Source organism: Rhinatrema bivittatum, chromosome 7, assembly GCF_901001135.1.
Source record: "Rhinatrema bivittatum chromosome 7, aRhiBiv1.1, whole genome shotgun sequence".
NCBI classification, from domain to species: domain Eukaryota; kingdom Metazoa; phylum Chordata; class Amphibia; order Gymnophiona; family Rhinatrematidae; genus Rhinatrema; species Rhinatrema bivittatum.
In genome coordinates this window covers 200,161,785-200,178,531 of record NC_042621.1, presented here as the reverse complement: position 1 = coordinate 200,178,531, position 16,747 = coordinate 200,161,785, and the positions used below count along the sequence as shown (strand labels likewise).

Below are 16,747 nucleotides of genomic sequence, written 5' to 3'. Positions count from 1 at the left end.
TAGAAGATACCCATCTAGTCAGGTTTTTAGGATAACTGTAACTAATATGCATGAGAAGTGTCCATGGGTGTATTTCTCATGTATGTTCGTTATGAAAATTGGATTGTCTGGGGGTCCACTAGAACAGATTTGGGAACCACTGACCTAACTAAATGTTAATGCTTAATGTGTTATGTTTTGTGTGTGGGTTTTTGTTTAGAGCTTTAGGAACTCCAAATAATGACATTTGGCCAGATGTGGAATCCTTGCAGGATTATAAGAATACATTTCCCAAATGGAAAACAGGGAGTCTGTCATCTCATGTCAAAAATATAGATGAAGATGGACTCGACTTATTGACTGTAAGCATTTTCTGTCACCTTTTTTTATAAGATGAGATGTAATGACAAAATGTTATTAACTCTATATAAATACATGCAAAAAGGTATAGGCTTCAAAACTGAAGCCTTTCTAGACAAAATAAGGTATCAGTTTAAGAGAATAAGAAATTAAATGATTATAAATGTCTCTTCTGCTTTTTCCCTCCCCACCCTATCCCCATGATGATTTTCCTTTGGGGAAAGGATTTTAAGTTCTCTGAGGACAAGCATGATGATTTTCACACATGGGTGACATTAAATGGAGCCCAGCATGGAAATTGATATCAACATTTCTAGAAATTTTGCATATGCCCTACTAAGCATGTACAACTTGCTACATTACCACATGTCCATGTACTGGCTTTTCTTCAGTTTCATCTTTTCATGGCACCCATGGTCACAGTTTTTGTCTCCTGCTGAGAAGGAACCAGCAGGACTTGTCTTTGCAGGGCTCCATAGTGTGGTGGTCCCTGTGGTTCCCCTAGGTAGAATTTGTTAGTCATCTTGATAAGTTGGGGTTTTTTTTTTTTTTTTATTTGGTGGCAGTAGGGTGAATGTGCTATCAAGTCGTTAGGTTTGGTTTAACCTTTTTGCCCAATGCCTTTACTGGACAAGGCCAGCAGCTTCAGTAAATGCCCTCTGAGCAAGAGGATCATGTGTTTCACAGAATACTATAATTTCCTAGCATGTAGACAGATGGACTCAGGACCACTGGGTTTATGCACCCCTGCCAGCAGATGGAGATGGAGCAAACTGACATCACAGTATATATTGCCCTGCAGTGACCCCAGCCTCCCAGTGTTCTCAGTCTCCAGCAGATGATGGATCTGAATCTACCTATAGGGATTGCTTTGAGCTTTTTGGAAGGAGAAATTTGAAATTCTAAACTAAGGAAAAGAGCACCGCTGTCCTGTGGTGACACCTAAAGATCCCGCCCACAGTTGAGAATTCCTGAGGTGATTTCTGTGGTCCCTCAGAGGTGTGTCTTGGTCTGGTAGCTGGGTTTCCCAGCACGGACTTAGCTGCTAGTTCAACTGAAAGGCAGAGAGTGCAGGAGGCAGATTGCAGTGGTGACAGATACCCTCTCCCTCCACTGCAGCCAGAGACAGTCTCTGTACTCAGCCAATAAGCACTGAGCTCAGGTAAGCTTAAAAAAAAAAAAGGAAGTTTTACCTTTGAATCAGAGACAGAGGTTTCAGGACTCCTCCGGTCTCTGCTCAGTGCATGTTACCGACATTTGTTCCCACTCCCATTTAGGGTTGGGGAACCTGGTGGGTTGAGAAGGCCCCCTGTGGGCTAGGCCCCTGCACTTAGGCTTTTTTCTTGCATGCCACATGGTAGGCCGCAGCAGTCATTTTCGCATGTTCTGTTCTCTACAGGTCGTTGGTGTGCGCATTGCGTCGGCTCTGTGCACACATTGTGAGCTTGGTTTTTGGGTGCCCTTTTTACGTGCACAAATCTTTCATTGTTCCCATGCTTAGCTTGGTGCACAAGGTGTGTGTGTGCCTTGCCATGCTTTTTTTTTTTTTTTCTCAGCGCTTATTTTTGTGCACAAGCCATTCTGACGCGTGTTTACCGCCGCATTGGCACCAGTAAACAAGAAAGCTAAGTGTCTTCCTATTTGTGTTGCATGCCATATTAGGGCTTCTTAGCCTGACCTGGTTTCTAACCTGTCAGTGCTGCTCAGATGCTTAGAGAGTTGTTTTCCTCTGATTTTGCTAAGCCTGTTTCTTCCCATTCTGATGGGGTGGTCATGGCCTTGACTGGGGGGATGCCAGAGCTTGGTGCCCTGTTGACTGGCACATCTGCTGGTGAGGGCAGTTCTGTGGGACCAGCTCAGTTTCTTCTGGACCTGGCTGCTTTTTCTTGGGTGGAATCTTTTCAAGGCTTACAAACCTTTCTTCAGGCTCAGTCCTCCACTTCCCCCATTCCTGTCTCGTCAGACCCTCAGCTGGTGGCTCCTCCCTCATCCAGCCCTATGCTTAAGAGCCAGAGCTTACCTCTGCTCCCTGTGGGTGTTCCCGACAGGAATCCAAATGGTACTGATGAGGTTGATCCTGATTCTCTGGAAGATGGGGAAATTCCTCGAACCATGTTGCGGTTCTTTCATAGAAATGAACTGCTGGCCCTGATTTCCCAGACCCTGAAACAGCCGGGTGTTCCTGGTTTGGTTGCCATATCAGAGCCAAGGAAGAATTCCATTTTGGTTTCCTTGCGTAAAACTTTTTTTTTTTTTTTTTTCCCCTGTGATCTGGAATGGGGCGCCCTAGAGACTAATTGTAAAGGAGGTCAGATGTTGGAAGGCCTGTACCCCCTGGATCCGGGCTTGAGAGTTTGCATTTTCCCAAAGCGGATGCATTGGTATGTGCAATGTCTTAAGAGAATGACTATCCCCGTAGAGAGAGGAGCAGCTTTGAAGCATGTACATGATAGGATTGAGGCTATTCTTAAGCAAGCCTTTGAGGCAGTGGTGATGATTTTACAGATTGCTTCCTGTTGAGCCCTAGTGGCGAGATCTTGTCTGCTTCTCTCTCAAGAGGAGGTAGAGTCTGGAGGGAATGCCAGAGCAGTTATGGAGCCTGCTCTGCCTCTTCAGCAGTGATTTGGTCCATACCTCGGCCAGAAGAGTGGCTTCGGTGATAGCAGCCAGGCGTTAACTCTGGTTGCGAAATTGGTCAGCTGACGCAGCTTCCAGGGATTGAATGTCCAATAAAATTATTCTAGTCTAAACAGATAATCTGATAGCTATGTTTAATATCACCAAGCAAGCAGGGAAGAATGGGATCATACTTCCTGTGTTGGGGAAACTGTCCAGAGTGTTCAGTCTGTTTAGTGAGTGAGGAGAACATCCTAGCGGACAGACTTGAGTCAGGTCCTGGAACTCCATGAATGGTCCCTGGACAAGGGAATAGCAAACCAGGTATTCCACTTGCTGGGCATACCCATGATAGATATGTTTTGCATTTCCTCTGAATAGAAGTGTCCTGAATTTCTGCTCCATGAGAGAGATGCATGGCAAACTAACTTGCCTTTCCCCTAGATTGAAGGCGAGGCCTTCTGTATGTCTCCTCTAATTCTTTACTGGCAAAGACTTTGCTGAAACTGACTGGGAGCCTAGGATCCTCATACCCCCTAATGATTAAGACAGATTTGGTTTTCACTCCTGCAGGAGATGTCTTAGAACCCAGCCAGATTGGGGAATTTCCCAGCCCTCATCATTCAAGATCAGGGGCTGTTGTGTTACCATATCATTTGGTCCCTGGCCCTTGCCGTTTAAGAACATGCCATACTGGGTCAGACCAAGGGTCCATCAAGCCCAGCATCCTTTCTCCAATAGTGGCCAATCCAGGCCATAAGAATCTGGCAAGTACCCAAAAACTAAGTCTGTTCCATGTTACTGTTGCTAGTAATAGCAGTGGCTATTTTCTAAGGGGCAGATTTTTAAAATTACGCGTGGGAGGTACATTTGTGCGTGCTACCCGGCGTGCATAAATATACACCCGATTTTATAACATGCGCGCGCATGCTATAAAATCCAGGGTCGGCGCATGCTAGGGGGTGCACACATGTGCACCTTGCGTGCGCCAAGCCCTAAGGGAGGCCCAATGGCTTTCCCCGTTCGGAGCGGCCTTGGAGGGAACTTTTTTTTTTTTTGGTTCCCCCCCCCCCCCCCCCAACCTTATTTTGTTGAGTTACGCCTGCCTCTGGCAGATGTATTTTGGGTGCGCCGGCAGGACAGGCCACTGTGTCAGGGTACTCGGCCAGGCCCCCGGACACTGCACTGCCCATTTTTGCAAGCCCTGGGACATACGCGCATCCCAGGGCTTGCATGCACCGCCAAGCCTGTGCAAAATAGGCTCGGCGCATGCGGGGGGGGGGGGGTTCGATTTAAATTATTGTATGAAAGTTTGAACATGAAAAACAATACATCTAATAAGTCATAATATAGAAGATATAGTTTTGCAATGTCGTATATATTCCCCTCCCTCCCAGACAACAGAGTTCTACGGAATAAAACACAAAAACAGATCAATACAGGTGATAGGAAATGAAAGTCCTCCATAAGATCTACAGTAGCACAAGCTCGCATGGTGAGTATCTCCACACAACAAGATCCACATTACGATTCTCAAGATACAAGAAAACCGAGGTCTATAATATACTGTTGATTGGATTTAGTTTCGCAACATAGGCCGTGAATGGCTAGGGGGTGTTTTTAAGGGTTGCACGCGTAACCCTTTAAAAATCCGCCCCTAAGTCAACTTAATAGCAGGTAATGGACTTCTCATCCAGGAACTTATCCAATCTTTTTTTAAACACAGCTGCACTAACCACATCCCCTGGCAACAAATTCCAGAGTTTAATTGTGCGTTGAGTGAACAATAACTTTCTCAGATTAGTTTTAAATGTGCCATATGGTAACTTCATGGAGTGCCCCCTAGTCTTTCTATTATCCGAAAGAGTAAATAACAGATTTACATTTACCCATTCTAGACTCTCATGATTTTAAACACCTCTATCATATCCCACCTCAGCCGTCTCTTCTCCAAGCTGAAAAGTCCTAACCTCTTTAGTCTTTCCTCATAGGGGAGCTGTTCCATTCACATTTCAATGTGTTATCCACTGACACCTAGAGCTTTCTTGGGTGGTAGCTCCTAATATGGAACCTAACATTGTGTAACTATAGCATGGGTTATTTTTCCTATATGCATCACCTTGCACTTATCCACATTAAATTTCATCTGACATTTGGATGCCCAGTTTTCCAGTCTCACAAGGTCTTCCTGCAATTTATCATAATCTGCTTGTGATTTAACTACACTGAACAATTTTGTATCATCTGCAAATTTGTTTACCTCACTCGTCGTATTTTTTTCCCAGATGATTTATAAATATATTGAAAAGTACGGGTCCCAATATAGATCCCTGAGGCACTCCACTGCCCGCTTCCTTCCACTGAGAGAATTGTCCATTTAATCCTACTGTTTCTTGTCTTTTAGCCAGTTTGTAATCCACGAAAGGACATCGCCGCCAATCCCATGACTTTTTACTTTTCCTAGAAGCCTTTCGAACTTCAGTTAGTCAGCCAGAGTGACTCACTGCTCTCTTAACAAATGTTGGTACCTAATCAAACCAAATCACACTACCTTAACACCTTTCCAAGGTGAGTAACTAAATTGTACTTTTCAACCTTTTTACTTAGGTATGCACTGCTCCTAGCTTATTTCTAGCTTCTGGCTACTTTGTATATTAAAAACAAAAAAAACCCAAACCTCTAACTTCTGCTTATTAGCTGCCTTACTGACTATTTAAAAATACAAATACACAAACACACTAAATAATATTCCCAAATAGTTAACTTCGCCCCAATAAATTAGAAAAGAAACTTTCCCAAGCAAAAACTTATTGATTCCTTTCAGCCACCAGCAAGGTGATCCTCTCCTCAGTGCTCCCACTGGATTGATAATGTAGCCCTGCAACACCTGAATCTATCCATGCCTCATTCTTTGGGTATCAAAAGACTATTTCACAAGGAAATCCTGTGGTTCGAAGTGGAAATTTGCATGGAAAGACCATAGACCCCTTTCTCAACCTTTCTGGACTACCTTCTACATTGCTGGGTCTGGTTTAAAACTTAGTTGAGGTTTTTAATAGTTTTCCTAAAATGGAGACAATCTTGGATCCTGATTGGGGGCTTGATATATGCATTGTAATTTGAGATTGTGTGTGTAACTTACACAGTTCAAAATGAAAAATCAGTTTAACTAGTTACATTTTTTATGTGTATACTATATCTCTGTATAAAATTAGTTACAAATGCATATTAATCATCAACTTGATGATTAATGCAAAATTGAGTGTCCGTCTTCCAACCCACAGGCAGATTATTTTTTTTATTTTTGGGGCCTCCGACTTAATATCGCTATGATATTTTTTCTGTACTATTAGTTAGTCCTGGATCGCGCAGGACTAACTAATAGGCTCATCAACATGCATTTGCATGTTGTGGGTGCTATTAGTTTCAGGGTGGGGGAGGGGTTGGCCGCGTGTTTTCCATAAGGGGTAAAAATAGTGCGTCAAAAGCGCGGCCAAACAGGGACTAACGGTGCGCTCGGTCGAGCAAACCATACTGCATTGGCCCGTTTGTAGGTTACTCCCTGAGCTGTGAACGAAAACCCAAATGGGTACACCCATCTATAGCGGATATTTTCTCTCCGCAGTTGCGATGTAACAGGGCGCATTTCTTGCTGATTGCATAAAGTTAGTAGCTACGGATCAGTAAAGGATATAGTTACCTTTCCATATCCAAGATTCCTGCTTGTGAGGAGTGATCTATATTTTTTCTTTCACAGTGAAGCTGTGAAAACAGGTCGCTATGTTCCGGGGCTTTTATCTGATCTTTTACCGAGAGTACGGTGAGCCCATTCTATTTTTATATCTGTAGTCGGCTGATCCAGTGAAGAGGGAGCTTGTGCTAGAATAAATGAGCAAAGCTGCTGCACAACTGTCTCAGTACTCTGAAATTCAGGAGTCTTCGGTATTTCCCGTATGCTTAGGTTAGTTTGCCGTGATCTGTTTTCAATGTCCTCTAACTTAACAATGTTGATGAGAGATCCACTTTAGCCATGGCATAATCTTGATGCAGACGGGTTAGCTTTCAGCCTGTGCATCTGCTCGCAGTTCATTTTCATCTACCTGTCTTACCAGGTCCGCGATATCTTTCTTAAAGTCGCTGATTAGCTCCAATATTTCTTCATGTCTTCATGTCCTGTCTTTTTCGTAGAACCAGTTACAAAATTCAGTCTGAGTCGGTGCTTCAGCACTGGTAGAGCTGTTCTCACAGGACAAGCAGGATAGTAGTCCTCACATGGGTGACATCAAGATGGAGCCCAATCACGGAAAACTTCTGTCAAAGTTTCCAGAACTTTGACTGGCTCCTACTGAGCATGCCCAGCATGGAAGACTGTAGGGGTCCCCCTTCAGTCTTCTTTTTTCTGTGCAGCAGTAGCCTCATGGTAAGGAGCGCTGAAGAGATTGCTGACAGGAATTTTTCTCACGGAATTATTTAAAGTTAAATTGCCCCACAGGGGTCCCTCTAACTTTTCTCTGACCGCGGTACTCCGGTAAGTTTTTTTTTTGTTTTTTTTTTAACCTGTTTTCTGTCTATTACCGTCTAGTTTGGCCCTTGCGGCCTACTGGCAGTTGACCGTACTGCGGCTCAATTTTTTTCAATGGCCATGGCGTTGGGTTCCGTCGGTGCCCGGACTGTACTCGCACCATGTCTCTCTCAGACCATCATGGAGTCTGTGTAACTTGTTTAGGCCGTGAGCACAATGTCCTGACTTGCACCAAATGTGCCCTTATGACACCAAAAGGTCGCAAGGCCAGAATGGAGAAGATGGAACTCCTCTTCCGTGCTCAAACCCCGACTCTGTCCATCGCATCGACGTCGTCTGAACCAGCACCGGTGACCAACCGCCATCGACGTCTTCATGGCCATCGACACCCTCTACTCCCCCTCAAGATCGAGGAGATCGCAGGGAGAAACATAGACTTCGTAAGACTCGGACCATCAAGGGAGCGAAATCATCAACATCGCTACCGTCCGAGCCGCCGTCAAAGAAGCCCCGTCCAGGAAAGGCACCGAACATTCCTGTGACCGGGTCACCGAGGCAACCCTCACCTGATCGGGGTTTGGGAGTTGCGATTTCGCCTGTAAAGGTCGTCCCTCCGGCTATGCCTCTCCCTCTTCTGTTCCGGAGCCGGGGCTGCTTGCTGCAGGTCTCCGAGAAGAACTGGACCGGCTGGTTCAGGAGGCCATCGACAAGGCGATGCAACGTCTACAGGTTCCTCCGGCACAGATTGTGGAACCTGTCATTGACCCGATTCCAGCAGCACTAGCACCGCTGCTATCCAGAATGGAGGCGCTGATGGCCACCCTTCCACTGATGGATCCCAAGTCTCCGATGCCTCTGCCCTCCCTGATGACAGCTTCATCGGGAGGAGAAACACCGTTCCGCATCTCTCCATCGGGAGTTTTGCCTCAGCCATCTGTGCCAATACGTCCCTCGCCACCAATTCATCTGTCGGTGCAGATACATCCGGCGCCATAATCATCCATCGATGCCTCCGGCGATTCCTCCAATATTTTCGGAGCCTAGACCAGGACCCTCCAGTATCCAACCCCCTTCACTTCCTAAAGGACAGTCTGCTGATCCTTATGACACCTGGGGTGATTATACCTCAACAGACACCAATGACTTACCTTCACCACCTTCTCCCACTGAAATTAGAAAGCATTCTCCTTCAGAGGACCTCTTATTCATAAATTTTGTAAAGGAAATGTCTGAGTTGGTTCCTTTTCAACTACAGACAGAACAGGATGATAGGCACCAGATGATGGAGTTACTCCAATTCCTGGATGCCCCCAAGGTGATCACCTTTATTCCCATTCATCAGGTCCTTCTTGATCTCCTCAAGAAGAACTGGGAAAACCCTGGATCAATTGCTCCAGTACATAGAAAGGTGGACACTACTTATCTAGTTGTCAGCCCCAGGCTTTCAAAAATCACAGCTTGACCACTACTCAGTTGTGGTAGTCTGCACAAAAGGCAAAAAGGTCAAAGCCCCACTCATCTACCCCACCTGCTAAGGAACAAAAATTCCTAGACAACATTGGTTGACAAGTATTCCAAGGGGCCATGCTCATCTCCAGAATTGCTGCCTATCCGCTTTATATGACCCAATATAATAGGGTCATCTTTAAGCAGATACAGGACTTCTCAGAGCTCCTACCTGAACAATTCCAAGACCAGCTACAAACCCTTGTAAACAAAGGATTTGAGGCAGGCAAACATGAGATTCGAACATCTTATGACATTTTTGACACCTTCACCAGAGTGTCTGCAGCGGCTATTTCGGCAAGACGATGGGCCTGGCTCAAGTCTTCTGATCTTCGCCCAGAAGTGCAAGACCGGTTGTCCAACCTACCATGTATCAGAGATAATCTGTTAGGTGAACAGATCCAACGAATGGTGGCTGAATTAAAGGACCATCATGAGACCCTTAAACAGCTCTCTTCAATGCCTTCCGACTTCTCCTTAAGACAGCCCTTCAGGAAGGACTCTAAGAAGTCGTTCTACCGTCCAAGGCAAGCCTATCCACCACCAGCAAGGTCCCGTACTACGAGACCTTATCAAAAGCCTCAGACTCGCCAAGCCCGAAAACAGAAACCATAAACAGCTCCTCAGCCAGGACCTGCCTCAGGTTTTTGACTTCCGCTTAGAGAGCAGCAGCCAGATTCCTCTGTTAGACATACCTGTGGGAGGTCATTTGTGCCACTTTCACAACATGTGGCAGTCAATCACAACTGACCAATGGGTATTGGCAATCATTGCTCAGGGTTACCATCTGAACTTTCTCGCCCTGCCACCAGACTCCCCACCTCTGCAGACGTGGAGAACATCCGACCACTCCATTCTTTTGAATCAAGAGGTTTCCCTCCTTCTCCAGTCAAGAGCAATAGAACTCGTTCTGCTCTCGCAGAAAGGCCTAGGGTTCTATTTCCGGTACTTTCTAATTCCCAAAAAGTCAGGGGGTGTCTGTCCAATATTGGACCTACGGGCTCTCAACAAGTACCTTCAGCGGGAAAAGTTCAAGATGGTAACCTTGGGATCGCTTCTACCTCTTCTATAAAGAGGAGACTGGCTCAGCTCTCTGGACCTCCAGGATGCATACACCCACATTGCGATAACTCCAGCTCATTGCAAGTACCTGAGATTCTTAGTAGGCCCCAAGCACTATCAATACAGAGGGCTTCCGTTCGGCCTAGCGTCTGCACCACGAGTCTTTACCAAATGTCTCGTAGTTGTTGCAGCTTTCCTCCGAACCCAAGGTGTTCATGTCTACCCCTATCTGGACGACTGGTTAATCAGGGCTCCAACTCAGCAAACTGCTCTGTCGTCTTCGATTTAACTCTACATACTCTATTTCGCTAGGATTTCTCGTCAATTACGAGAAATCTTGTTTAGCCCCATTTAAACCTGGTCGTTCATTGGAGCAGACACCTTGCAAGCAAAAGCTTTTCTGCCTCAACGAGCATTAACTCTTGTGTCTCTCGCTCACCGGTTGCAGTCTCAACATGCTGCAACAGCTCGCCAATTCCTCATCCTTCTGGGACACATGGCGACCTCAGTCCATGTCACACCAATGGCTCACTTGGCCATGAGACTCATGCACTGGACACTGAGGGTCACAATGGATTCAAGCTATTCAGCCTCTGTCGAACATTGTTCACATAACAGACTCACTCCGTCTGTCTCTTGCCTGGTGGAAAAATCAAAACAATCTCCTCCAGGGATTGCCCTTTCAAGTTCCAAATCCTCAAGCCATTCTCACCACCGCTTCCAACCTCGGGTGGGGAGCCCACATGGATGATCTGCAGACACAAGGGTCTTGGTCTCCAGAGGAAGCCAAACACCAAATACATTTCCTGGAACTTCGAGCAATGCGATATGCTCTCTGGGCTTTTCAAGATCGCCTATCAAATCAAGTCATCCTGATTCAGACAACCAGGTGGCCATGTGGTACATCAACAAACAGGGAGGCACAGGCTCCTTCCTTCTGTGTCAGGAGGGTGCGCAGATTTGGGCGGAAGCTTTCTCCCACTCAATGTACCTCAAGGCCACCTATTTGCCGGGAGTGGACAATGTGTTGGCAGACAAGCTGAGTCGCGTCTCTCAACACCTCTGTAGCGAACTCAATCTTTCAGCAATGGGGATATCCTCAGACAGACCTCTTTGCGTCCCCTCAGAACCACAAAGTGGACAATTATTGCTCCCTCATTTGCAGCAAACATTCTCAGCCCAGAGATGCATTCTCCCTCTCCTGGGCAACCGGTCTGCTCTATGCATTCCCTCCACATCCTCTTCTCTCTAAGACTCTCGTGAAGCTACGTCAGAACAAGGGAACCATGATCCTGATAGCACCTCACTGGCCACGCCAAGTGTGGTTTCCAATCCTACATGATCTCTCCATCTGCAGGCACATTCCCTTGGGAAAGGACCCGCTTTTGATCACTCGAAACAACGGATGCCTACGCCATCCCAATCTTCAGGCCTTGTCCCTGACGGCATGGATGCTGAAAGGTTAATCCTTCAACCTCTTAACCTTTCAGACCCAGTTTCCCGTATCTTGATTGCTTCACGGAAGCCTTCCACGAGAAAACCTTACTCCTATAAATGGAAAAGGTTGACATCATGGTGTGCTCTCCAGTCCCTTGATCCCTTTTCCTGTCCAATCCCAAAGTTTTTGGACTATCTCTGGCATCTGTCAGTCAGGTCAAAAGACCTCTTCCATGAGAATGCATGTCAGTGCGGTAGCCGCCTTCCATAAAGGTGTCGGGGATGTCCCTATATCAGTACAACCCTTCGTAACACGCTTTTTAAAGGGCTTGCTCCACAACAAGCCACCTTTACGTCCTCCGGTCCCTTCTTGGGACCTTAACCTGGTTCTCAGTCGGCTCATGAAACTACCATTCGAGCCTCTTCACTCATGTGACCTAAAATATCTTACATGGAAAGTGATTTTCCTTTTGGCTAATACTTCAGCTCGCAGGGTTAGTGAATTGCAGGCCCTAGTTACCTATCCGCCTTACCCTAAACTCCTGCAGGACTGGGTGGTACTCTGCACTCACCCTAAGTTTTTACCTAAGGTAGTTTCGGAATTTCACATTAATCAATCCATCATGCTACCTACCTTCTTTCCCAGGCCCCATTCCAGTCCAGGGGAACAGGCTCTGCATACCCTTGTCTGTAAACGAGCTCTAGCTTTTTATCTAGACCATACAGTTGCCCACAGGAAGAGCACTCAATTATTCGTCTCTTTCTACCCCAACAAATTAGGGCAACCTGGGGGTAAGCACACTCTCTCCTCCTGGTTGGCGGACTGTATATCTTTTTGCTATCAGCAAGCAGGCATTCCTTTTCAAGACCATGTTAAAGCACACTCTGTGAGGGCCATGACGACTTCAGTAGCACACCTACGATCGGTGCTGCTTCCTGACATTTGCAGGGCTGCCACCTGGAGTTCTCTCCATACCTTCGCAGCATACCTTCCAGGGGGTGGATTCCTTTTTGTGGAAGTAAGGATGACCACCTGGGCCCAGGCACTGGAAGCATTGTGTGTTACCATAGTTCTTCAGGACAAGTACCTTGGCAAAACAGACTGGACTTGCTGGATGGGTGTTCAAATTAATTTACTGTGCTTGATTTTGAAAAGAATCAATAGGAGCAAATGTCAAAGTACATTCAGATTCTTTATCCTTAAAGGAACATAGGTTTAAGTTGTATCTCCCTCTGTGGAAGTGTTCCTCTGTATTGAAACTTGGAACTTGCATTTCATTCATGGTGTGGAATGAATGTGTCCTAACCAGGGCTGATGTCCCCTTGCCCAAAATACCTGATGGCCACAGGATACTCCCAAACTCTGTCCTACCTGTGTCCTGTGGTGAAAACTCTTATGTGGGGTCTCCAAAGATTGTTCTCCTCTTCAAAAGTTAGACTTCAGACTTTTCTGGAGGAAAGTCTATACTGGAACAGTTCTTAGAGACCAGAATGGGTAAGGAAGGGGGCAGCAAAATACATTCTTCCCAATCAGATGGAAAACTCAATCTTGCCAAAAACAGCATTGGATCTTAACTATAGGTCTCTGCAACCTCCTCTTGTTAGGGTGAAGGGAGTGTACACATCCTTCCTGCACCTCTGGAGTGGGGATTTCAGTATTCCAGCAGATGCAGGGCAGAAACAGCAAAAATCTTTTACGCTGAGCAAAAAGGCAAAAAAAGAAAAAATCTCTTCCCTCCAGACTACCCTGCCAGGTCTTTCTTATCTAGGCAGTGACCTAAACTTGGAGAGCACACTGAAAACACTCCTTTCCTTTCCCTCCGGAAAGCAAAACACTGCTAGTCACATGGGCCAGCTCCCACCCCTTGTGCTTAAAGGACTTCCAATTCCTGCAAATTGCTAATAGAGGTGCAGTACTGAATGGCATGGACCTTCTGCAGATGTCTAACTTAAGGCTATCTAGGGGAGACTATGGTGTCTCTCTGTTATACTAATTTTTCAACAATAAGGTGGTTCTGCACATACATCCTAAGTTAGTGTTGGACTTCCACCTTGGCCAATCTACATGTGTGAACAGGTGTTGCACTGTTTCGATTGTAAACGAGCCTTTATCTGGTGTGGAGTGAAACCCTTAGTCCACCCAATTTTTTTTTTTTTTTTGTTTGACACGAACAGACCTGGGATTGCTGTTTCCAAGTGCACTCTTAATTGGCTAGCAGATTATATTTCCTTCTGTTAATGCCAAGGCAGGTCTGAATCTGGTGGGTCATGCAAAGCTTATAGTTTGTCATAAGGGTCGGTAAGCCCCTTAAGGTTGACCTCCATGGAAACCTTTTAAGGTTGCAACGTAGAGTTCTGTCCACACATTCACATTGCACTATTTCTTGGACAGATTCCCTACACAAAGGTAGGTTTGACTATTCTGCTTTACAGAATCTGAGTTGTAGAATGCACCTCAATTCCTCCTAGGGCTTATCTTGGTTCCAGCTGCCCTATATAAAAAAGTCAAATATCCTGTTGGCACTGTTTAGTTAGTCTCTCCCCCCCCCCCCCCCCCCCCCCCCCATATGTAGGATAGTCTGTAAATAGTGATTCCTCACATGTGCGGACTACCATCCTGCTTGTCCCTGGAGAAAGCAAAGTTGCTTACCTGTAGTAGGTGTTCTCAGAGGACAGCAGGATGTCAATCCTCTCAAACTTTCTGCCTTCCCTTGGAATTAGATCTCCAAGTCTTTAGCTTGGTATAGACTGTGAAGGGTCCTGCATAGATTGCTGTGACATGGGTCGAGCTGCACATGTCTTATGGGGCATGTCCAAAGCTTCTAGAAGGTTTTTCTTTGGGTTTTGGGTTTTTGGTTTTTTGTTTTGTTTTTTTAATTAAAACTTCCATGCCAGATTGCATCTCATGTCATCCATGTGCGAGGACTGACATCCTGGTCTCCTCGGAGAAAATTAATTTTACAGGTAAGCAAGGTTGCTTTGACATGTTTCTTGTTAGGTGGTTCATGGCAGTCGTCCCCCTCCCCCCCCCCCCCCCCCCCCCCCCAATTCAGCTTTACTATTTATTTTTTAAAGCAAAGGGGAACTACAAATGGTAGAGATTTTTCTCCTAGGACAGGTAGGATGGTGGTCCTCACACATAGGTGACATCAGATGGACCCGGCACGTAAAACTTTTATCCACGCGTTCATGCGGGGTCCCCCTTCGGTCTCTTCTCTTCTGCACAGCTTTCACCTCATGGTTGTGGAGCTCTGCTCTCTTCAGAGGTTTTTTTTTCCTCTGTTCTTTTCGCGACTTATCTGCGCCGAGTCCCCCTTGTTCCCTGTCGATGCTCTGTAGGGCAGCATGGTAAGCTTTGTTTTGGGTTTTTTTTCTCTCCTTTGTGGTCGATTCCTGACCAGTGACACTCTTCGGTGGCTGCTGTCTGCCAGCTCTTTTTCATGGCGTCGGGGTTTTGCCGATGCCACCGGTGCGCACAGACCATGTCCATTACGAGGTCTGTATCCTCTGCCTGGGGTGTCGCACAAAGTCAGGAGGGGGGTGTTGCTTTTGCGATCAAATGTCAAACCCCCCCTTCGGATCTAGAAAGTCTGATCCTTCGACTCCCAGTTTCTGAAATGAGTTGAGATTCTGCTTTGAGAAACATGTTTACGTTAAGGGCTTGATTTACTAGGTCTATTTTTCCCCTTTTGTCAGTTGGGAGGGGAAGGAAGGAAGAGAAACATAGTATGCCATTGCCTAAAAAACAAGTTGAGTTCTTGCCCCTGAATAAAAGGGATGTTAACACTTGATAAATGGACATGAATAGTCCTTTGTCAGCTTTGTCTTATGTAACCTGATGGTAGGTTATGATTTTGATGTGAAGATTATTTTTTTGTGGGTTTGTTTTTTTGAGGGGTTATTAAAAGTACTTTAATGTAGCAGGGTTTTTTAATTATTTAAAATGTAGCAGACTTCTGATGTCTGTCTGTAATAGGAAAATTAACAACTCTTTTGATTTATTTTCTGAGACTCTTCATATTCTCTTTGACAGAAAATGTTAATCTATGATCCTATAAAAAGAATTTCAGCCAAACATGCTTTAAACCATCAATTCTTCGATGATTTGGACAAGTCAAACCTTCCAGCTCATCAGATCAAAAACTAAATAACTGAAGAACTCCCACATAGAAGCTTGCCTGGGTTGTTTCGGGAGTAGAGACACAACCTTTGAATTGCCACTTTTTTTTTCATCTTTTTGTGGAAGTTTTTTTTTGTTTTTATGTTTTGTGTTCTTGTCTGATCTCCTGCTGTAGAAATGCAGTAGGTACTTGGGACATGAGTTTAAATGTATTACTTTAAATATTGTAAATATTAACCTAATACTAGTGCTGATTTTAAATGTAATGAAGCTATATGCAATCTTCTCTGTCGATGCTGTTTGGTTTCTATGAATAAATCTTTAAATTGAGCACTCTAGTGATACTTTATTTTACTTGGTTTACAGCTGGAGCAGTTTGTAGCTCATGTAAACACAAACTATCTCAAACTTAAGACTAGCTTAAATATCTGTTTTGAAAGCAATTGTTCTGAATTGGTTATTTAGGGCAGATATGAAAATGAAGGTATAGATCCTCAAAAAAGGTACTTAAGGTAAGCTTATGAAGGTTAGTAAAGTGACAGGAATGGATTTTAGGTAGAAAATTCAAATGCTCTCTCCAGGAGTTCAGTTGTATTCAACTCTATCTTCCTTTTTTCCTGTCTACTACATTTCCCATTACTATTACATTAAGTTTAAAATATTTTAAGCTCCTGTTAAACTGCTGGATAGTCACCTATATTAAATTTTATTCAACAAAAGTTAGAGGAATCCAGAACCAAGAAGCTGGTTAATAAAGCAACAGTACTTGTATTCATATTAATATGCTTGGAGATATTTGAAGTGGCTGGCTTCTGGACATTGTGTATTCAACTTAATAATATTGTGCATATAGTTAAGATCCCAGGTTTGCAATGGTGACTTGTGGAATCTGTATATTGCTATTGAGTTGCCAAACACTGTCCCTTGACCTGCTGGCTTTCCACCTGGACTGCCTTCCTCCTCCTCATGCTCTCACTTCCGGCACCAGAGTAAAAGGAACCATTGAATAAATCTGTCAATGGATCTGCTACAACCTCTGAGCTCTCTTGGCTACCTCTTTGAGAGGCCAAACAGGTCTGGTTTCCAAGATGTCCACAGTGAATATGTATATGTGACAGATTTGCATGCACTGCATCCATTGAATG

General features: G+C 45.0%; 1 protein-coding gene across 2 annotated transcripts in view; it reads left to right on the top strand.

Annotated features, from left to right (window-relative positions):
- CDK1 (cyclin dependent kinase 1) overlaps positions 1 to 15,933 on the top strand; it is a 129,524-nt gene extending 113,591 nt beyond the window's left edge. For both annotated transcript variants that reach the window (XM_029609753.1, XM_029609752.1), the window contains exons 7-8: positions 200 to 341; positions 15,516 to 15,933. In XM_029609753.1, the coding sequence (XP_029465613.1) occupies positions 200 to 341; positions 15,516 to 15,629 (256 nt within the window). In that variant the 3' untranslated portion in view covers positions 15,630 to 15,933. The remainder of the gene's footprint in view (positions 1 to 199; positions 342 to 15,515) is intronic.
- Positions 15,934 to 16,747: the final 814 nt, after the last annotated feature.